At 39.0% G+C, this 23,817-nt stretch overlaps 2 protein-coding genes across 4 annotated transcripts in view; one reads left to right on the forward strand and one right to left on the reverse strand.

The window, feature by feature from the left end:
* Nucleotides 1-8,284, reverse strand: part of Mettl15 (methyltransferase like 15) — a 158,050-nt gene extending 149,766 nt beyond the window's left edge. The window contains exons 1-3 of one of the 3 annotated variants that reach the window (XM_013118262.3): nucleotides 8,152-8,284; nucleotides 5,714-5,889; nucleotides 2,120-2,424 (exon numbers count right to left, since the gene is read on the reverse strand). In XM_013118262.3, coding sequence (XP_012973716.1) covers nucleotides 2,120-2,407 — 288 coding nt within the window. In that variant the 5' untranslated portion in view covers nucleotides 2,408-2,424; nucleotides 5,714-5,889; nucleotides 8,152-8,284. The other 2 variants (XM_013118265.3, XM_005064812.4) reach the window with 2 other exon arrangements.
* Nucleotides 8,285-8,300: 16 nt separating this feature from the next.
* Nucleotides 8,301-23,817, forward strand: part of Kif18a (kinesin family member 18A) — a 53,798-nt gene continuing 38,281 nt past the window's right edge. The window contains exons 1-5 of the mRNA XM_013119898.3: nucleotides 8,301-8,411; nucleotides 15,530-15,900; nucleotides 17,250-17,407; nucleotides 21,197-21,301; nucleotides 21,786-21,896. Coding sequence (XP_012975352.1) covers nucleotides 15,576-15,900; nucleotides 17,250-17,407; nucleotides 21,197-21,301; nucleotides 21,786-21,896 — 699 coding nt within the window. The 5' untranslated portion in view covers nucleotides 8,301-8,411; nucleotides 15,530-15,575. The remainder of the gene's footprint in view (nucleotides 8,412-15,529; nucleotides 15,901-17,249; nucleotides 17,408-21,196; nucleotides 21,302-21,785; nucleotides 21,897-23,817) is intronic.

The following is a 23,817-nucleotide window of genomic DNA, read 5'->3' on the forward strand; positions in this document are numbered from 1 at the left end:
CAAGTCAAAGTGTCCAACACTAGTCTAGACATTTCTATGAAGGTGATTTTAGAAGAACAGTAACATTTGAATTGGCAGGCTCTAAGCAAAGCCAATTACCTTTTATAATATGGACAGAAAAAAACTAAAACAGAGTGATCTCTACTAAAATAAGACTGCAGCTCTTTTGTACTCAAGCAGTTACTTCCCTGACTCTCTAGCATGTCAACTACTCCTGTAGATAAAGTGCTCTATAATTTTCATATGTCAATTCTTTAATATCTCTCTGTGTATCCTCTAGCCTCCCTCTCTCCCTCCCTGTCTGCACTTAGCACTCTCCTCTTAGCATTCTCCCTCTTGCTCTACCCTCCCTCCCTCGCCTACTCCACAAGAGCAAACATGCACAAAGACATACAAACATCAGCCTTCCCTTACTTGCCATTACCCTTTCTAAAATTACAGGCATATAGAAAAGTCTTTCCAGATGTCAGTGATTCATAAGTTTAAAACTGCCCAGCCATTAAGTAGAATGAGGAAAATTTCAAGCCAGCCTACTCTTCTCACCCTACCTAAGACACGAATTATTTCTCCATCCAGTGTATCTATATTATATATGCTACCTACTGTTGATTGTTTATCAAGGCCTTCATTATCTGTATTGCTTGTAATTAAGAAACCTTTAATGTACTAAATAAGGGCCTCTAAATTCAAGTATTGTGATAATGACAAAACAATGGCATTACTACACACGAGAGAGAGAGAGAGAGAGAGAGAGAGAGAGAGAGAGAGAGAGAGAGCTCAAACACTAAACATCTAATCTGTTGCCTATGTCTGGTGCGGCAATGTTAAGAGGTCGTTGCTCTTTCAACCATTCTAGTAGCAGGAGGGTTATGATCATTAAGTGTACTGCTCTCAGAAAAAAATGATGGACTTCTTACATGAGACTTTCTATAAATGAGTAAGACTGGTCTCTCCTAATGGTTTAGCTTCTCATTTCACTACGCAAGTCTCTCCCTTTGGTACATGTGACCTCCATAATGCTATTCACTACCATGTGATACAGACAAGGAAGTCCCCATTATAGCAACTGACAATGGATGTGGATGTTCAGCCTCCAAAATTGAGGCTACACAAACCTCTTTCCATTACAATTCATCACGCTTCCAGTATTATGCTATAGAAATAGGAACACACACACACACACACACACACACACACACACACACAGAGTGACACTGGTTTGGAATATCTGAAGATTTCTGAATAACACAGATGGGTACTGGAAATATAGAGCTAAGAAAATAGCAACAGGGATTCAAATACCTGTCTTGTCTCTAATCATTCCTAACAAGATTTTAAAATTCTCAAGAAACTGTTCTGGAATTGAGTTTTCATATTCAACCTCTCAGCAAGTGTATATCATTCTGACAGCTGTGATTTGGTAAAACTAATCAACTCAGGTAAATAATTTCTCAGATTCTAAACTACCAATCACTTAGAGCATTCTGTCTATGGGTATATACATAAGAGAATTAAAATCATACATTCAGTCAAAATCTTGTACACAAATGTTCATAAAACTCGCATCCATGATAACCACAAAATAGTAAATACCAAAAACAGATCCAAAGACAAATGGCTAAACAAAATGTATGATTACCCATAACATGGAGAAGTCTGCAGTAAAAAAAAAGAAAAAGAAAAGGACAAAGTAGGGCTGTGGTGTGAGCACTGACGAATGTGTGCAACACTCTGGATTTCATGCCTAAAATTACATACATGCATGCACACACACACACATACACACATGTGGATAAAAATAAAAAATCACATGCTACACCATGGGTAATTCTTTAAAACTCATTAAACAAAATGAATGTAAGCATAAAAACACTTTAGGGAAATTCAAATGACATAAGTTTAGTGGTTTTAAGTTTCAGAGAAAAGTAAATAAGAGACCGACTGTCAGTGGATATGAGGCTTATCCATGTTGTAAAAAGCTCCTAAACTCAACGATAGTGGTGGCTTCACAAGCATATCAGTGCACTAAAGAACGCCCAATTATAGACTTTCAAATGGTGAGCTGGAACTCACCATTTTGTTGACAAAAGTTACAGTGATTTTAAAAGAAGCAACTTACCTGCCCCTTTTGTGGTGTCAAGCAATCAACAACTTCATCCACCATCACTGGGATATGTAATTTAGCCGTGTCTTCAGAATTTTTCTCTGCGGATCTATGTACCTTCCTCGTGCCACATAGAGCTCTCTCTTTCCAGGATTCATATTCAGTGTGCACTGCTGCTGTCGTGTGCACTGCTGCTGTCGTGTGCATTGCTTGGGGACAGATACCCACATTAAATGCAGCAGACTCCACCCAGCAGTAAAACAGTCTTTTGTACATTCTACAAAAATATGAATATCGAAGCATTCTGTAGATCAGCAAATCTAGAAGAGAAAATAGGATAATTTGAGGCTTCTAATTTTTTTTATATCCATTGGTGTTTTGCCTGCATGTATGTCAGTATGAGCATGTCAGATTCCCTGCAACAGGAGTTACAGACAGTTATGAGATGCAATGTGGGTGCTGAGAATTGAACCCAGGTCCTCTGGAAGAGCAGCTAGTGCTCTTAAGAGCTGAGCCAACTCTCCAGCCCAGTTTCTAATATTTTTAAAAAAGATACAATACTTGGGAGAAAGCTCATTAACATGAAATGTTTAATACAGAAATAAAGAATTTAAGTCTCATCATCTAAGCAAGTAAAGGTGACTGACTTCTTTACATGAAACAAGAAACCTAGGTCAACACACAAACATAACTTAAATAAATGTAATTTTTCACTGGGCATGATAACTGCATCTCCAATTCCAGAACTCAAGCAGGAAGAATGTCTGAAGACAACATGAATTGCAAAAAATTAATTAATTAAATATATACAACTTATTATTTGGGGGGGGCAAGTTTTGAGACAGGGTTTCTCTCTGTAACAGTTCTGCTGTTACAACTTGCTTTGTAGACTAGACTGGCCTCAAACTCACAGAGATCCGCCCAAGTGCTGGGATTGAAGGCATGCACCAATACCACCTGGCCAATAAACACAACTTTTGTGGTGGCTTTATGAACTCTCAAACCATTCATTTTTAATCCTCATCAATATGAAAATTAGCAATTTAATTACTAATTTAATTAGCTCTAAAAAGTAGGTTCAGAAACTTTAAATATTTATTTAAAAATTCAATTTGATCTATGACCACACCCAGGGTTCACTCAATCTTGTCTAAAAGGTAGGCTAGAGCACAAAAGAAAATATAAATATTTCATTTTAGGTTTGGTTCATCCTTTACTTCATGCTGTTCTATTTATTGTTCTCACAGTGCTAAATTAATAAATTCAGTTAGCTTTGAGAAGACAGGCACTGGAAAAGAGTACTCATGGACACCAGACAAGAAAATTTGACCACTTTGTGGAAATCTTGTATTTGGCCAAAAGAGTCTCTGACAAGACAGCCTCAGTCCAACCTGCATCCCTGAAGCTAAATGAAGCTAAAACTTAACACTCAGTTGGGCACATTTTGGGTATTCATTTATCTCTCCAGCCCCACCCTCGAAACAGTCCTGAAATTCAAACCCAGCTTAATCATTCCACATAAACAATCAAGCCTCGAGATACATTTTCATTCCTTTTTGTTTAAATTGAGATAAGTCTTACTATGGAACCCAGGATAATCTCAAACTTTCTGTCTGCCTCAGTCTCCCAAGTACTGCAATTAAAGTTACATACCATGACATCTTACTATAGTTGGGAATTTCATAGTTACCATTTTGGTTTGGTTTGGTGTGTGTGTGTGTGTCTGTCTATCTGTCTTCTGTCTTTCTGCCTGTCTATGTGTATGTTGCTTGTTAGTTGGTGTTAGATATTGAATCCAGGGCCTGTGCACACTAAACTCACTGTCTACCTTAAGACTACATCCCAGATACCAATTATGGAATGTATATACTCTGTGGCCTAAAATGAAGCAAACAGATAACACAGCCCTTAAGTTTAATATATATGTATTTATAGTATCTCACAAATTATATTTTTAATGGAAACTGCCTCCTATATCTTGGCATTGCTCTACTTGGGAGTAACAGTGTTGTTAGATCACCAATAAAAGGCACTCAATGAATCAGGCAAAAGAATGGAATCTGGGATATTTAAACAACCTATACTCTATGCCCTGAGAGTTTTAATAACTTATCTTTATCTTTGGGGGTAGACATGAATGCAGGTACAAATAGAGGTCAGAGGTACTGTAACCCACAAAACTAGAGCTATAGGCAGTGGTGAGTAGAATGATCTGGGGGCTGAGAACTGAGTTCAAGTCTTCAACAGTACACACACTTAAACACTGAGCCATGTCTCCAGCCCCATGTCCAGATTTTGACTTGTTTTTTTAAAGGAAGCACTGCTGCCAAAAAAAACAAACAAACAAACCTCCTTTAATCCCAGCACTCCGGACAGAGGCAGGTGGATCTCAGTGATCTGGAGGCCAGCTTGGTCTGCAGAGTGAGTTCCAGGACAACCTCCAAAGCAATACAGAGAAACCCTATCGAAAGAGAGAGAGAAAGAAAGAAAGAAAGAAAGAAAGAAAGAAAGAAAGAAAGAAAGAAAGAAAGAAAGAAAGAAAGAAAGAAAGAAAGAAAGAAAGAAAGAAAGAAAGAAAGAAAGAAAGAAAGAAAGATCCTCAAAATAATGTAGGTGTAAGACAAAAATGGATGCAAAATAGTTTGCATCAGCATTTTATTCTTTATTGTACTCAAATTTTATACATTCAACTATGTTCAAAGTAAAGCCTAATTTTGTTTGTTTGTTTGTGGGACAGGCTTTCCTCAAGGCACTTTAGCTGTCCTAAAACTAGTTTTGTAGACTAGGCTGGCCTTGAACTCACAGAGATCCTCTTACCTCTGCCTCCCAAGTGCTGGGATTAAAGGCGTGAGCTACCACCACCCAGTTCAAGCCTACTTTATCATCATCATCATCATCTGGTTTGTAACCCAGGAAAACATGGAGAAGGGGTTGCAAATAAATGATTATTTGCAATCTTTAGATTATTTGTAGCGTTTCACTTTGTTGGAATGGTGTCTTAAAAAATGAGTGCAAACTGTAAAGGGAATTCCGTCTTTGTAGTTTAGTCTCCTATGAAGGAAACCAGATACCTCTGTAACCTCGCAAGACTGTTTATTTACTGCCAGTCAGTAAACGTGGCCTCTAAACCAGATTGCAAAGTGTTGGAGGTAAATCTTTTAACTTTTCAACACGGGAGAAGTTCCCTTAAGCTGTCAAGACCACAAAATTGGCCAGGTTACTCTTTTAATTGTGAGAATACAAACTGATGCTTATAAAGAGTATGTCCTTCGAGCTGCTAACCGATGCTATGATTAGTGTGCCCTGAGAGGAAATGTTACAAATGTAATTTTAAGGCTAGAAACGCGCCCCGCGGGCTGGCGGAAAAGCAAAGAAAAGTGGAAAGGGAGAAATGCATCCTTTAGTCAAAGGATACCAGCCCGTCCTAGACAGTGTTCAAAGGGGAGGTTGGGAACGCTGAGGTTCTTCAAAGTCAGGCGGGCAAGGGGACCCGAATGAGTTGGGGGAGGGGCTTCTACTTCCTTTGCTGGGTGGGGATCCCCTTCCCACAACCCCTAACCCCAAGAGCCCCGTCTCCATACCACAACTAGCCACTGGCCACCTTCTCACCTGAGGAAAGAAGAGTCCTCAGTCAGCCTCTAAGTTGGGCCAGTCGCGACGCTAAGAAGCAGAACTTGCATATACCTAAGTCATGGGTGGGGGAATCTTGTAAGAACGGACTGAAGGGCTCAAGTCCGTCGGAGCAACTGAGGTCTGTCTGCCTTCCGTTCCGCTGTCACCAGCACCTGCCATGAGAGGTGTTGTGGGTCAAAGGTTTCCAAAAGACCTTCCTGGGAAAATAAGATCTCACCATTGCCAAGCTTAAATACAACTTTAAGGGTTTAAAAACAAAATGTTTTAATGTCCGATGCAAGTTTAAAAGTAACTTTCACTTTTCTCTTTGGTTGTCTATAAAAACACATAATTTTGTAATGGCTCCATACATGGTCCAATTTGTAACCAAAGAAGGAAATTTCAGCCTTCTTAGCCCTGTACATTTAGAAAGTTTTGGTTCATTTTCCCCCTCTTTCATTTCGTTAGAAAACATAAGTTTCCCTAGTCCTGTTATTACTTCTGCCATGCTCGTGAGTTGCCAACTGCACAATAATGGCATTGACTGGATTGCCAAAACCTCTATTTTAATCAAATGTATGATTCCCTCAAGAGTATAGATTTCATAAATGGAACTCTACTATAAGCAAGTGCAATGTGGAGTGCAGGACTTTGATTAGGTGTGGCTACACTTACAACACTAAGAAGCCTATACAGTGTGGATGTAAAAAACAAACAAAAAATTAATTTACATGCCTTGTTTATTTACTAATGTGATTTTGCAAGATGGCAAGATAAACATATTTTCAAAGTAGGTTAAAATATCATTTTAGTCACTTGACATAGAAAGTATTTAAAAACTAATGGCTATATTTCGAATTGCTTTGTTTTACAAAACAAATACTGTATTTCTCATTAGAAATTTTTCTAATACTTCAGTTTTCTCGAAATAAAATCAAAACAATATGTCTACCACTTATTTTCTGTTTGGAGAACAAAGTGAAGTAAAATGTAAGGAATTAATAATATGCCAAGGACACCAAAGGTCAAGGACTAAATAGTGAGGGAATAGTTAAAATAAAATTAACTCTTCTCAGTTTTACTGCCAAACCCAGTACAACATAAATGATGCCATTAGTCGGTACATTTAATTCAACCAGAAATAAGTAGTCACTTTATTGTTGGACTATCTAGGGCTTAGAAAAATTAAATAGAACTTGCAAGATATATAATTTGCAATGAGCCCGACTTTCTTCAAATAGGGACTGTCCAAATCTGTGTGATTAACATAAAATTCCACTAATAATTTTCTGCACTGCAGGGTGTGGTGGCCCAAGCCTGAAAACCCAGCACTCAGTAGGCAGAGACAGGCAGATCTCTATGAGTTCCAACCTACATTTGCAAGTTCTAGGCAAGCTGAGGCTAACTAGCAAGATGCTGTCTCAAAATATAAAATTAGATAGAGATAGATAGCAGATAGATGGATAGATAGATAGATAGATAGATAGATAGATACACTACACTGAAACATCCTTTTTTTTTTTTTTTTCAGACAGGGTTTCTCTGTATTGTTTTGGAGGCTGTCCTAGAACTCACTTGGTAGACCAGGCTGGCCTCGAATTCACAGAGATCCACCTGTCTCTGCCTCCCGAATACTGGTATTAAAGGTGCTTGCCACCAACGCCTGGCTTCAAAACATCCATAATTTTACAAAAAACTGGAATCTAAACTCCAGGAGGACGGAAATGTTGACGTCATTGTCTACTAATGTGTTCCTAAAATGTGCAATTAGTAATTGCTAAATAAACTGATATACATATAAACAACAGCAATGAAATTAAGATCGGAATACTAAATTTATCTGAAGGGCTGAAGATGTCAACTCACTGATAGAAGGTTTGCCTAACCAACAATACAAATATAAAATATCCTGTCAAATTAAAAACGAGCTAACTTAGGAAAAATATTTCCCATGCTGTCAGGCATTTTTCTTTCTAAATTATACATTCAGAAACAATACAATCTGGAACAATAATCACCTGATTGAATAATGTACTAAGCCCACATCGTTCAGTGATTTTATTTTGTAATGTCATTCTTGGAGCATGTAAAAAGCCGTCAAATACCAAATATCTTCAGTCACCCATAACGGGAACAGGCCAGGAAGCCCTGACAAGAAGACTTGGGACCTGGAGCCATAAGACTTGAACTTACAATTAATTCAGATAGAGGCCCCATACCTTCCATAGCATGAGACCTAATCCTCGGAAGCCTGAGTAATCAGAAAGGGAAAAAAGAGGAAAGCAGCCTTAGCCCTTTAACACACCCACAGACTCCGCCTTACCCCTGTGAGAAACACCCCGCCAGAGGCCACAAAGCCCGAAGGCCAGGCTCTGCGACTACACTAAGAAGCCCAGGTGGAGTCCCACCTGCACCTCCGCCCTAGCTCCGCCCACCTCCGCCACGGCTCCCGGAAACGACCGCGCGCGTTGCCACGGCGACGCCCAGAAAAGCAGCTTCCCCCTCCGGCCGGCGAGGCCAAGCCTCTGGCGCCAAACTGCGAGACGCCCGGGCAACGTCCGACGTGATGACGTCACCAGAAGGGCAGCCAATGATGTGGGCCGCTGAGGAAGCTGGCTTGGGTTTGAATTTGTGGCTGAGCTGGAAGCGCCTGGAAGCCGAGTGTCGGCCAAGTTGCCGCGGACGCCTCTTCCAGGTGAGTGAAGTGGACGCGGTGCCTGGGTACGCGCGGGTTGATTCTCGGTCGCGGGAGTGGAGGATCCGGCGTCGGCGGGCAGGTCTGCGGACAAAGCAGCCTGAGGCGGGAAGTGCGGGACGAGGGTCCCCTGGGTACAGCGGCTGGAAGGACCCGGAGCTGCCTGTCTGGAGATGCTTGACGCGGCCCGAGCTTTCCAACCCCGAGGTCGCGAGCTTCACCTGTGAACACTGAGAGGAAGCAGGCCCCCTTTAAAGGGCAGCTGGCCGCTCTCCCAGACTCGGACTGAGGGCTCTGACAGTCCAGCCCCTTGGAGTGTGTGGTTCCTTCCGGATTCCAAATTCGGAGTATCCTGCTTGAGATGCACACGTGAGTGTGCGACTCCTGTGCTTCACTGACAAGGGAGGAGCTTTTGTGCCGAAAGGCTCTCTGGTCAGTCCGGACCCCAGTTGTAACAACGGGCAAGACCCGGCCCTGACTGCCCACCTGTATTACTGAAGATCACAAAGAAAAATGCTAGAGACCAGAAGCAGCTCCACTTTCTGCCGTTTTTGCAACCCTTTCCTATGGGAGCTCATTGGCCTTGCCCTTACAAGGAAACCAAAGCTGGCTCTTGCTCATTAAACATGAAAGGAGATTATTGGACTAGCACCCAGATCCCATCTTGGGTTTGGGGTATTTTTCTTTAAATTTGGTGTTAAAGAATATGAAATCCACGGAGATAAGTAGTACTTGCTATTAAATTCAGTATCTTATAAGAACTATTTAAGTAAACAAAACTTATTTTCCATGAGAGATGTTCTCATTATTGAAGCAGTATTTACAGATATGTGATGTTTTTCATTTTAAAGAGCATCTTGTCCCACTGAAGTTATACATCAAATCAATAAAGACACAATTAAGTAACTTTATGTTGGTAATGCAATGAAAACAGTAGAAAAAATAGCCCAATATCAGTGCTGATTTTTCTCTCTGTGGCAACTTGTCATTCTCCTCTGATGTTTGTAAGTCACTCAGATCTGTGGCTCTAACACTAAAGTTAATGTACAGAAAGATTTAAGCTGGAGAGAAATGGCAAGTGAGGATAGTTCCCTGTTCAAAACAGCATTGAATCAGAATTTTCTGCATGAGTTTGGCATAATTCATAGATATGTATGTCATTCTACGTCTATACCCCTGTTTGGAAGCAGTCTTTTCTGTTAGTCAGGAAATTTTGGTTTGGACCTGGGTCCAGTTTCTGCCTCATTAGTACAAACATTTGGAAAAACTAAGTTCCTATGTTTGTACACAAACCTTGCATGCTTATTATGATGGTTGGATGACTTGGATATGAAATGTTTGCCATAATTCCTGGCAAAGAGTAACAAATATGATCATCACTATTGCTAGTTATCACAACATTGACCTAATCCATGTATTTATATCATATTTGTTAGGAATAGTTACTGTATGATATTAGAAAAAGATTAAAGACAAATCAAGAGTTGCATTTCATAATTCATTCCTGTTTTAGTAAACAAAATTCTGCTGCTAAACCCTGGGGTTTCCGGGAAAGCACAAACAGAATAGTAAACCTGTGTTTACTGCTTGTTGGGGAGTGAAGAAGTGGGTAAATACTAATCCAAACATACAAATAAGTTACAACTCACAGTACCAACAGCAGCACAGCCACATAGTGTGGGGAATGCATACAAACTGATAGATTTAGTGTAGCAGTCATTACATAACACATGTATAATATTATATCTTGAATATATAATTCTTAATGCAAAGTAAGTGGCTTTACATTTTTTAAAAGCAAGTATATTTTAATTCTTATGAGAAAACTTCTCAGGGCCTATACATGAGTAAATTACCTTTGGAGTTCTATTTATTTTATACAGGTTTATGAATTTAGTTGTTGATCATATATTTGAGAATGGTAAAGGTATAAAGTAACAAACCCATTTGCTATCATTTCAGCATTTTTTTCCCTCTTGTGTCTCTTAGCATACAAAGTAATCATACAGTTTTGGAACAGGGAAGACTCTTGAATGCCATCTACTCTAACCCTGAGTTTAAATATTACCAGCTACCATGCTTTCATTATTCTCTTTTATACCCAGTCTTTTTGGAGTGGATCAGTATCCTGTGGTGCTCTATAGACTTATTCTTTTATTTTATTTTATTTATTTATTTATTTTTTTTTTGGTTTTACGAGACAGGGTTTCTCTGTTTTGGAGGCTGTCGGTCCAGCCTGGCCTCGAACTCACAGAGATCCACCTGCCTCTGCCTCCCGAGTGCTGGGATTAAAGGCGTGCGCCACCAACACCTGGCCCTCTTTTATTTTTTTACATACCGACCACTCCTCCTTTTCCCTTGCCCCCACGTCCTTCTCTCCTCCCTCACCCCTCATCCACTCTTCTTATTCTATTCCTACCAAAAAAGTCTTACAACTGACTCTTTTGATTCTACTTTAACGAAATAGCATTTAAGACTAAATATGACAAAATTGATCAGAGTCTATACTACTATCTTCAGAACTTTTTATTCCACGGGTAAGAATAACTGTTTCTGTTGTGCCCAGAGACCACCAGGAAGACAGACCCACTAAACTGCAAAAGCAAGGTTTAATGACAGTTCATCCACTCATGACAGGGACCCCGTCTGACTAGCTGTCACAGCAGCCCCCAAAGGGAGTGAAGTTCCCTGTCTGCTGTTAGTTTTTATAGACAAAAGTTACAGGATTACATCAGTAGATACGGGTTGGTTTCTGACATTAGGAGCATTTCTCAAAGTCATATTTTGGCATGAAATACCTGTGTACCAATTATTTTCATTGGTCAGTGCTGAGAGGGAACATTCTGCAGTTTCTATGGCATTGTCTTGTTACTTGCAGGTGGCCTGTTGTACGCAGATACCAATAATTTTCAGAACTGTATCCTGGAGACTACAGGGGAGGTTTTGGTCCCATCCCCCTTCCCCCCCTGGAGTTTCTTTGTGTTCAGTTTTTGCCCTAGGTTCTAGGAGGCCAGAGGATCTGGAGTTTCCTTGTGTCTGAGGCCTACGTGTCTTTTCTGTAGCCTGTCATAGCCGCTAAAGCAGGGGGCTGAGTGAGGGTCTGGTCCCTTTATTTCTAAATTATTAGAAGTGAAGCCCTTGAGTTTAGTTTACCCCTTTCAGTTTTGTTTTAAACATGGCCTCTGCATTAGATAGAGTCAACTACATACCAGTCTCTTAGTTACCCATGTTAAAGGAAAAAAACATCCGTTTAATGTAAGAATAATTAATTAATTTCTGAAAACATCAGTATCATGATATATTTTTTACCTTTTTTTTTTGTTCTTGAGACAGGGTTTCTCTGTATTGTTTTGGAACTTGCTCAGTAGACCAGGTTTGGTCTCGAACTCACAAAGAGCCACCTGCCTCTGCCTCCCAAGTGCTGGGATTAAAGGTGTGTGCCACCACCGCCTGGCTATATTTTTTACCTTTAAGAAATATATTTCTGATTCTGGTGGTAGTGGCGTGGCAGGGAGATCTTTGAGTTGGAGGTCAGCCTGGTCTACAGATAGCCAGAGCTACACAGAGAAATGCTGTTTTGAAAAGACACAGTCACAAAAAAGAAAAAAGGATTATATTTTGGGGCCAGTGACATGACTCAGTAAATGCAGATCCCTGGGATCCATATGGTAATAGAGAAATTGACACCTGCAACATATCCTCTGACCTCCACATGCATGGTGTTATACATATGTTCACAAAGACATAAAACATACACACAGTGAATATAGTATAATAAATTATTTATACACATTTATGGACTCTGGGGCTATATTGAAAAACCATAAATTACAGCAAAAGTATGGGGATACTTGAAAGGATTATGAGTAAGGCTGATCAGAATATATTATATACATGTATGAAATACTCAAATTTGAAAATGTGTTTTATATATATTTCTCATTGAGTCAGTGGTCTCTTTGTTATGGACTCTGGTGTTTAGTTTACTCTGTCCTCCCTCAGCCTCCTCAGTAAATGAAACTACAAGTGTGTCTATTGCCTTAGGCATTTTATGAAGAAAATTTGACCTTGACTAACTCAGTGGAAGGGCTTAGGTCTTAGGTTCAGTCAGTAGTATGGAGGAAAGACAATTTTCTTCACTTTCTTGTTTGAAAATATGATCACTCTTTATTGAGGTCTAAAGGGTTTACATCTGTATTTGAAGCTTTTTTTTTTTTTTTTTTTTTGGGGCTGGGGGTTCAAGACAAGGTTTCTCTGTGTAACAGAACAGTCCCGGCTGTCCTGGAACTTGCTTTATAGACCAGAATGGCTGAACTCACTGAGGCCTGCCTGCCTCTGCCTTCCAAATGCTGGGATTAATGACCTGTGCCACCACTGCCAGTCTTCTGTGGGTTTTTGTAAAAGCGTTGTTTTTCAAGTATATTTTTGGAAGAAATTCTGACAGTTTTTAAAGGAGCTTAAGAAGAGTAATGCCAGGTCTAACTGTGTGTCACAACCTGTTGCAAATTTTAAGAAAGATTGTTTTTATTTCCTGTTCCTCTTGGTTCTTTAGCTTCAGTTCAAGAAAGCAAAGAGTCTTTGAGCATTCATTAGGCTCTACAGATAAAATTACATCCAGGCATTTGAAACTAAACAGTTATAGGAAATAAATGATTTAATTAAATTGACCATGCCAAAACCTAGCCTTGCAACTCCATTAGCAGCCTCCCCTTTCATCAACTTGTTACTATCAAGTCTTTTGGTCTTGCCACCTGAAATGTACATGTGTGGGCCAGTAAGATGGCTTAGCAGGTAAAGGTACTTACTGCCAAGTCTGATGACCTGAATTTGATGCTCAGAATCCACATGAAAGGAGAGAATCAGGTCCTGCGTTTGTTCTCAGTTGCCTGGAGTTCTCTGTGTAGGGGTGAGGCCTGCTGGGCTTCAGCATAAGTTCGTTGTCATCCTTGTTCAGTTGATGTTTAGGTAGCCATGTTGGTGAGGCTTGTGGGTGTTGCTTCTGATATTCATAGGATACACAATCTCGATGCACACTCCCTATTCCTTGGCTTTTATAACTTTTCCACCACCTCTTCCTTAGTTATCCCTATGCCTTCAGTGCAGTCGTTGTTGATGGATGTATCCATTGGGACTACATTTTGATTAGTTGTAGTGTAGATCATCATCTGTTGCAGAGAGATCAGGGGTGAGGACTACACTTACTTGGGAGTATAAAGACAAATTTATAATGTAGTTAGGGATTATGCTGGTTTAGTAAAATGGTTATAAATTCTCCTCCAAGGAAGTTGGTAAGCCTTCCAGTACCAGGCATGATTTCCCTCATCTTGATCAGGTTATTTTCATATTATTTTATCTGAACACAGTGCAAGACCTACTCAAGCATTTCGTTCAGAGTATATGTCTCAGTTATTTAATCCCCTAGCTAACACACCAAATGCCATCCTAGCATTTTTCCATTAGCCTTTTTATTTCCTGTGTGAACGTGCACCTCAAAATCTCTACATGGTAACTTTATCTCCTTCAAATCTTTGCTCAAATGGTAGTGTTCCCTGGTTTTTTTGTTGTTGCTAATTCACAGATGATAGTGGAATATGTTTGTGGAATTCAATAGAACTTTGGCATATATCCTTTGTTGGCTGAGCAAGTTGATCTCACATTTCTAGATAATGAAAATATTTAAAAGTACTCTCTTTGCATAGACTTAGTTTAGTAGTTTTCTGTACCTACTTTCAGTAATGCAGGCTGAATAGCAGCAAGGACAGAGCAAGCACTGGCCTTGACGGAGCACTCACAGAGGCCAGCATCTTGATCCCACAGGCACCACACAACACACCACGTCTCATGCAGGTGTACTCTGATGCTTTACTAAAGGGTTTGCTAACTGAAGAAAGGCATAGCAAAGACTCGAACTCCCACCAGCAGCTCACTGACTGGAACCCAGCAGGTGCAAGTGTCTCACATCTCCCAATCTCTCTTGAGGGAATTTTTTTTTCAAGTTTTAAGCAGTGTCTATGTAGCCCTAATTGACTGGATCTCACTTATACAACAGGCTAGCTCCAAACTCACCAAGATCTGCCTGCTTCTGCCTCCCAAGTTCTGATATTAAAAGTGCACCATCATGCCTAGCCTTTTCTTCAGTCTTAAATGAAGGCTGGCCTAAAACTCAAGCTATCCTTCTCATTCAACTCTCTAAGTGCTAGAATTCAGCCAGAGGATCAAGGGGTTTGCTGTGAGATTGTGTCTTAGTAATGTCTCACAATCATAACTGCCTAAACAAGGACACAGCAATAAGCATGCTAGTGTAGACAAGGGAAAGGCCACAAAACCTCAGTCCTACACAAAGAAAAACAAGGGATGCTTTGAGCAGGAGAAATAGTCCCTACTTAAATGCTGTTTGAGGGAGGGGGTGTAAAAGAAAGTGAGTGTGATTGTATCTGTGTGTTTGTGCACACAAGCCTGTGTGAATGCACTCAAGCATGTGTGCATTTTGCAAGAATGGAGATGCCATGAACTTTTCAAACTATTGTCCATTGTCAGTTTCATTTTGTTCCTGTGAGACTCTCATAAAGTTCAATCACGATTTATTCATTTACTGATTTTCTTTAAATTTGCATGTCATTAAGAGATTGGAGACTAGGACCTCTGAATACATAAGTAGTGTATACTCTTTGTTTCTCTCCTCTTCAGCACATGCTGGCTAGTCAGTGCAACCTAAGAACTAACACACAGTATTTGTGAGATGCAGGTAGAGACAGCCTGGGTGCATCACTTTCCACTGCCAAGAGACCCTGACATGATTCAGAAAGATCCTTCCCTCCCATTTACATGATCCAACCTAAAACCTGGAGCCATTGTAAATCATATGTGAATCAACTGTAGTATTTGAATTTGAGCTTGAGCTCAAGAGCTTGATTAATAGTTCAAGAAATTTTTATCATGCTTTTGTGTACATATGTGCCTTTGGGGGGATGTTTAAATTTATAGGACTACATATATATATACACTTCTGCCAGTAATACATTTTCTAGGTAAATGGAACATAAACATTACCTTTTAAATGACTATTACATGCCAGTTTTAAGTAAAACTAATGGTGACTTTTTCCTGTTTAATTTCAGAGAACTACCCAGGCATTCATGTAAGCAAGGATCAAGATAACTAAAAATGTCTGTCACTGAGGAAGATTTATGTCACCACATGAGAGTAGTTGTTCGTGTGCGTCCTGAGAACACAAAAGAAAAGGCAGTTGCATTCCATAAAGTGGTTCATGTTGTGGATAAACATATACTCGTTTTTGATCCAAAACAAGAAGAAGTCAGTTTTTTTCACGAAAAGAAAACTGCAAATTTTGATATTACTAAAAGGCAAAATAAAGATCTTAAGTTTGTATTTGATGCTGTTTTTGATGAAACGTCAACTCAAATGGAAGTTTTTGAACATACTACCAAACCAATTCTTCATAGTTTTCTGAATGGATATAATTGCACAGGTAATTGTTTCAGTTTGAAATCTAATTTTTCTGTTCTGTTTTAATTCTGTAAATGCAATCAAGTTCAAGGTATAAGCATTCTAACAGTTTTAAGACTTCAGTAGATTGTATTGAAGTGCAGGCTTTCTCTGAAATGTAGTCATATACAGCTTATCTTTTATGAAACTTTCTCTTCCTGGAGCCTTGCCATTGATCCTTAAACACCCTTATCAGTTTTATTAAGCCATATGTTGCTTATAATTGATGCCAGATTTCTCACTGTTTATACTGACAAATACGTCCACTGGTGGCCTCTGCAGTCATCTGCCCCTCTCAGACAGCCTGCCACTGCTGAGCATTTGCAGTTTCTTTACAGCACCAACTCTAAGGTACCTTAGTATAAAAATGGTAAAACTGCAAGAACCTGAGAGCAGATCTTCGGCCCATGAAGCATTCCTTATGCCATAGGGAGGTTGTACTTACTGTTTCGGGAAACCGGTTAATTCAGTGTTGTAATAATATCATATTAGTATCTCAGTTTTATAATTGTCAATTTAATGGCATTTTCTACAACAAATTCCATACTATAATATGTTTCATTAAGACTGTCTTACGCAGTTTCATCACAGAAAATTGATACTCTTCATCCTTGATCACGAACAAAATGCAGTTTATTGGTTGGAACTTTTGATTCTAACTTGTATTCAGATGTTCTGGAGATCCCCCTCCTTATCTTTTAAAAAATAAAAAAGGATTTCTGTCTATACCATTTCTTCAGTTTTTCTCTGGCTTCATATTATTTACCTGTCTTAAGACATCTTTCATAAGCTAAAGTAAAACACCAGCTTAATTCATTCCAAAAATTATTTTATCAGTTATTAACATAAGAGAATCTGAAAATGGTATTAGGTGTTTGCATTTGTAACTCCATGGATTTCTTCTACATTTGAAGAAATGCATGACTTCTATATGGTACTGAATAGAATTATGCAAATAAGTAATTTGCCTAAAACAACATTTAAAGAACAATTTTATAAATCACTTTTTTGGAATTTATTCAGCTCAACAAGTATATGCCTGCATGGCATTTGCTAAAGCACAGTCTGCCTTGGTGGAAGCAGTGTGGTCATACTGCAACAAGGATGGATATCGTATTCTGATGGCAAATAAGGGAATAAATAGATAGATGTTGCTGCCTTTCTCAGTGTCGGAAGCACAAAAATAACAGTAGTGCTAAATAGGAACAGTGATACTTATGGATTTAAAGTTACTGGTTAGGGTATCTGGTTAGAACTAGCCACTAGACTTGATTTAGTATTACTATCTTGTAACAATGATCGTTGATCTCACCCCTTTCATTAAAAACTCAGTACTTGCATATGGTGCCACTGGAGCTGGGAAGACTCACACCATGCTAGGATCGGCTGCTGAACCTGGAGTAATGTACCTAACAATGATAGACCTTTTCAAATCCATGGATGAGATTAAAGAAGAGAAAGTGTGTAGTACTGCTGTTTCTTATTTGGAGGTAAGTTGCCACTAACCTCAGCATTAATCACTGTCTTAGAAAACTCAATTACAGTGGTCCATTCAAATTATTTTATGCAAGAATCTTCGTGTGAATCATTAAAATTCCTAATTGTGCATACTTTTCATGATCTTACTATTTTAATTTAACTTATAGACATTGCAAAAATTGTATATAGAAAGAGCTGCCAGATAAGCTTCACTGAGATGCCCTATATGTTAAAAATTTACACCTACAGTTTACTCTCTCTGTTGTATGTGCATTTATTATGTAGTACTGTTTAAGCAGTTGTGCTAGTTATATTATTAATGCCTTTTCCTGAAAGCATTCTAGATCTTGAATTACATTCACTTGTATGTCTTTGGTCTCTTTTAATAAGCAGTTTCTGTGTTTCTTTGTGTATTATGACTCTGCCATAAACCCCTCAGTTTGTTTTTTCTTATTGGACTTGGTTTATTGTCTGGCAGACATACCACAAAAGTGGTATTGAGTACTTTCTACTTCGTGTCAACTCACTTATGTAGTTGATTGGTCCCATTATTGGCAATGTTAACTTTTACAGATTTCATTATGGTAGAATTTACAGAGTTTGCTGATGATTCATACTTGAATAAATTATGGATGATGGTGATCTCTAGACACCAACATTTCTTCTGCTTATTCCTTAGTATTTGCTATAAGGAAAGCTTTTCCCTTTGTTACAATGGCATAGACTCATAGGTTATTTAATAGTCAGATTATAGGCACCTTCTATGATTTGAGGGATAGGAACTTCATTTAAATGAGAGAGAGAGAGAGAGAGAGAGAGAGAGAGAGAGAGAGAGAGAGAGAGAGAGAGAGAGAGAAAGAAGGCATGGCTGTGGAGGTCTGAAGACATCTTTTAGGAGTTGGTTCTATCTTAAAACCTTGTTGAAGCAGGTCCTTTCTTATTTCTTTAACACTACACCAGGCTATCTGGTTTCTGGCTTCCAGGCCCTGCTTCCTGTCTCTCCTTATGAGTGCTGGTATTAAACATGCTCACTAGTGCATCTGGTCCTTCTTTGTTGTTGTTAAGGTTTCATATAGTATATTTTATGTTTCATATCCTACAACTCCTCCCAGATTCACCCCTCTCCCTATCCACCCAACTTTATGTTCTTTCTCTCTTTTAGAAAAGAAAATGCCACTAAAAGCATGGAGTACAAATTACTCCTGAGCATGAACCTACTCTAGAGTGTAGTTGGTATACCCAATGGCACTCCATTAAGAAAACTAATTTCCCTTTCCCATCAAGTATCATTTGTGAATAGCTTCTTGTGAAGGAGTGAGCCCTTTTGTGCCCACTTCCTCACCACTTCCTCAGTTAAATGCTGGGATTTTTATCTGCCCTGAGCTTGTACAGGTCATGTGAGTACTTGCACAGCCTCTGAATTCATATGTATATCTCTGTCTGTCCTCTTGTGTCTAAAAGATGGTGTTTCCTTAAAAATTGTACTCCACTTCTGGCTCTTAAAATCCTCCCACCCTCTCTTCCCTGAGCCTTGAAAAGAGTGAGAAAAAGATGTGCCATTAAGGGCTGAGCAGTTTCCAACTTTGGTCATCAAACTTTGCTGGTGTGTACTTAGAGCCATCTTAAGCACATATTGGGATAGATTTCATGCAGCCTAGCCTGGTCTTGAACTCATGATTCTCCTACCTCAGCCTCCTATATGTTGGGACCACATTTCTGATTGCTTTCTGTGTGCTCAAATTGTAAAGATCTGGTCAACCAAAGTTCCTTTGTGCTCCCGCTATCCTTTTCTCATACGCTGTCTTTCTTTGAGGCCTCAAAGACAGCTATGGTTTGCTCATATATTATTGTAGAAAGCCCTGATTTCACTGAAAATGTCAAATAAGCATTTATTACTAGTGTCAGTATTTCTCTTACTAGATCTTTATTGTTGAGACACTGTACCAAGATTATCTCTGTTACATTCTAGAAATAAGTCTGGCTACACTTCACTCCCTGGTTATAGCCAAGGCATATGTACCTGCTAAAATCACCAGGTAAGGGCTAGAGACTTGGCTCAGTAGTTAAGAGCACTTGTTCTTGCAAAGGACCTAGGTTTTATTCCCAGTACCCATGTGGCACATAGACATGCATGCAAGCAAAACACTCACACAGACAAAATAGTAATTTAATGTTTTTTTAATTTATTTTTATTTAAATTAGAAACAAGCCTGCTTCACATGTCAATCCCAGCTCCCACTCCCTCCCTCCTCCCCCGACCCTCACCAACCCCCCACCCGATGCCCCCTCTACTCCCCAGGGAGGGTGAGGCCCTCCATGGGGGATCCCCAAAGTCTGTCTTATCATCCAGGGCAGGACCTAGCCCCTCCCCCGTGTGTCCAAGCTGAGAGAGCATCCCTCCAAGTGGAATGGGCTCCCAAAGCCCATTCATATACCACGGATAAATACTGATCCACTACCAGAGCCTCCATAGATTGTTGAGGCCTCCTCACTGACATCCATGTTCAGGGGATCTAGATCAGTCCCATGCGTGCTACCCTGAAGAAGGGGAAAGGGACAGGATCTCCTGAGCAGATTGGCAGCATGGGGAGAGGGAACTGGGAGAAAGACAAGGAGAAGAGGAGGGAGAGGAGGAAATGGAGCAGGAAGGTTGAGTTGGGGAAGAATAGAGAACAGGATGAGAGATAGTGTAATACAGGGAACAATTATAGATTTGAGGAGAGATCTGGCACTAGAGAGATTTCCAGAGATCTACAAGGATGGCACCAACTGGCAATCTAGGTAATACCCTTCTTTGATAATGAGATTAATTAAATCTTTAAAGAAGAAATTCTCCAGGTAACTGGCTTTCATAGATCACCTTGAAAGTATTCGTTTTCCATAGTTAGTTGAAGCAAGAGAAGGGAAGGAGTCGAGTAACTGCTACACATTAGAAAAATAAGATCTAAAGGAAAGGTGTCTACTTACTTAAATAAGTTCATTACATTTTTAAACAATGTTATTGAGTATAGAGACATACCAGAAAAAGAAAAACACTGTGAACTACTAGAACATGAAAGGAAAAGCCGGTACATACACACCTACTATGTCACATTGTAGGTCTGTGTATATTTTTTTCAATGCTTATGATCATATCTAGAATGTAATGAATCTTAATAATGCCGAATGCTTTATTCTATCACCAGCCCAGAAAAAAAAATTTTAAAGCCCTGGTTTTCTGATCTGTCTTAATTTTTTTTCAAAAGTCCTGTTTGTCATCTGATTAGCAAATGCTAAATGTTGTGCCTTTGCTAGATCCATAAAATGAAGTCAATCATATTACTTCTAATTATTATTTGTACAGATCTCTTTTACATGGTCCTACAGGTAGGAAATTAAGATGTGTTCAGAGTAGACTGTAAAGAATAACCAAGCTTCAATCCTTACTCGGCTGTTAATTTTATAGCCATGGGTAAATCGCTCAGGCTCTTGGTTGCTCCACAATTTAAATGAGAGAGACTATGGCTAATTGTATGTTAGACTGAAATTGAAGGATTAAATGACATAAATACACCTGTTTCTCACTGGGTTGTGTTTAACATTTAGACTCTGAAATTGGTGTGTTGTGCCGAGGTATGAAAGCTGGTTTATCTTTATTTTGTCAGAGTTGTCAAATCAGGAATTAGTGGTGAGAATATAACAACTCCAGCATTAGTATTCAATTCTTAACTGATGTCATCAAAATCTGGGGTTGTAGACCTTCAGCCAGCAATATCTTGTTATTTAGAATCTACTGTTATTGCGGTTCTTTTTATTTTAAGGTATATAATGAACAGATTCGTGACCTCTTGACAAATTCGGGGCCACTCGCTGTCCGGGAAGATGCCCAAAAAGGAGTTGTTGTTCAGGGTCTCACTTTACACCAGGTATGTGTAAGAATGTCTTTTCTTTCTGTTAGAATAGCAAATCTGCAGATTCCATTTCTACCAGCTATTAGTTCGACTCGACTGTGTTTGAAATACAAACAAATTAATGAAATTTAGGCTGAAGTGAATTACAAAGGTTCTAAAGGCCTACGTGATTCGTCCAAAGTCACAAAGATGCTAGCAGAATAGAGATCAGACTCAGGTTAGCTTCATTCTACTGCCTTTCATGTAACTATTTTTGTTTCATCTTCTTATGAAATAACTGGAGGATATTTTTCCAGATAAAAATCTGACTGAAAAATTTATTATTCTGTTCAATATGTTTATATTTTTTATTTCAGAGAATAGATTTTACCTCTTGCTCTTTATATACCACCAAGTACTAAACAAATGATAGTCAATATTTATTAACAATAAATTCATGAAGTTAATTGAAAATTTAAAGATAGATTACTATATATTGCTTTTCTATTTCAACTCCTAGCCCAAATCCTCAGAGGAAATATTACAGCTACTAGACAATGGAAACAAAAACAGAACACAGCATCCCACTGACATGAATGCTACATCTTCTCGTTCCCATGCTGTTTTCCAGGTACTGGCCTTTAGCTATTGCTCTTAGGTTGGAATTTTCCAAGTGCATTTTTCATATGTGTCAAAGAAATCTCATCTATAGACATCTCTGTTCCTTAGCACTTCCTTAATTTACCACTTTTTGTTAGCTGCTTTACTTTGTTTTAAGACATAATCTCATTAAATTGACCAGATTAGCTTAGAAGTCACTAACTAGCAGTGGCCATCCTTGACTTTGGTCCTTTTACCAAGACCTCCTGAGGCCCTGTGACACCTTGCCCACTAAAGCCAAGTCATTAGCATGAAGAATATATTCCATGTAGTACTCAGACGCCTCCTCAGCCCACTTTGCTCTTAAAAGTGCTTCAACATCAAAAATATTTAGAATTGAGATGACATACATCAAACACATGGGATTCTACTTCTGTGACTTGCACAATTTCTTTAAAATAGACAATATATTAGCTAGGGAGTGGTAAAGTAGAAATGGATGATACTGATCATGTAATGAACTCCATTCAGTAGTTTCATTGATCTTTTCTTTTCCATTGACATTTTCTTTATCAGTACTCCTCGGAGAAATGTTTATAGCAATAAGATTTCTCTGAATGTTTTAGATCTTATCTATGTCTTCATCTCCCTTCCACATATCTTTAAGAATGATTCAGCTGATACAGTACTGTATTGGAGAAAGTTTCTGCAAAGATCCAAAGCCATAGATACTAGTATCCATTATTGTTTTTAGTTTCTGGTGCTGTTTATATCCTAATGGTTATTTATGTAAAGTTTTATTGTAGACTGTGCTATGTGAAATTTTTTTTTAACTTTTAAAAACCATGTTATATTTATCTGTGTGTCTTATATATGTATGTGGGTATAGGTGTGCCATGGTGTATGTGTGGATGACAAAGTAATTTGGGAAATTGGTACTCTCCTTTCACCATATTGGGTCTGGGAATGCAGCTCAGTCATCAAGCTTGGCAGCAAGCGTCTTACCATCTCACTGGCCTGTGAAATTCATCTTATCGAGAAGTAACTGGTACATTTAAAGTGTTCATATCTTAGGCAGTCTCGCCATTCAGAGAGTGTCCATTCAGTAGTTTCATTCATCTTTTCCACTGACGTTTTCTTTATCAGTAGTCTTCAGAGAAATGTTTATGGCAATGAGATTTCCCTAGAATGTGTTAGATCTTTTCTGTCTTCATCTCTCTTGCACCTATTTGTTTCAATTGCAGTGTACAAAGCAATGGAAGATGGTTATATAAGTGAGGTATCTCGGTTGGTACAGTGCATACCTAATATACATGAAGTCCAAATTTTAATCTCCAGCACCAGTTAAACTGGGCACAGTAGTTCAAACCTATAATGCTGGTGTTTCAGAGGTAGAGAGGAGAAATTCTGAAGTTCAAGGTCATCCTTGATTAGTAAGTTTGTAGCCACATGATCACCAGTCTCAAAAAAAAAATTCTTTATGAGTAGATTATACCTTTCTAACCAGCTAAAAATATTTGAAATGATCAAATTATAAATAGACAGTTCATTTTCACTCATAGAGCAGAAAGTTTCAGTCTGATATCAGCTGGTCTTATTACTTTGGAACATGATGAAGCAACACATCTTGAATGGGAATAGAGAAGAGCTAGTATCCTATTCTTCCTTGAAGGAAATGCCAGCCTTGATCCAAAATCTACCATTGGCTTGTAAAGTATAAGGGACAATATCATATGCCCAGGTTGTTCTCAAACTTAGACTCAAGTGATCCATCCACCATAAACACACACACACACACACACACACACACACACACACACACACACACACACACACACACATACAAATAGCCTGTACTACATGTAGAGCTGTTAGGTTTTCATCTAGTGGCATCAAGGTGGACAAGCAGTTAACACATGGGCCTTTGGTGCAGCCTTTAATATCAAAACTGT

The sequence above is a fragment of the Mesocricetus auratus genome, unplaced genomic scaffold (genome assembly GCF_017639785.1).
Source record: "Mesocricetus auratus isolate SY011 unplaced genomic scaffold, BCM_Maur_2.0 Super-Scaffold_100004, whole genome shotgun sequence".
NCBI lineage: Eukaryota > Metazoa > Chordata > Mammalia > Rodentia > Cricetidae > Mesocricetus > Mesocricetus auratus.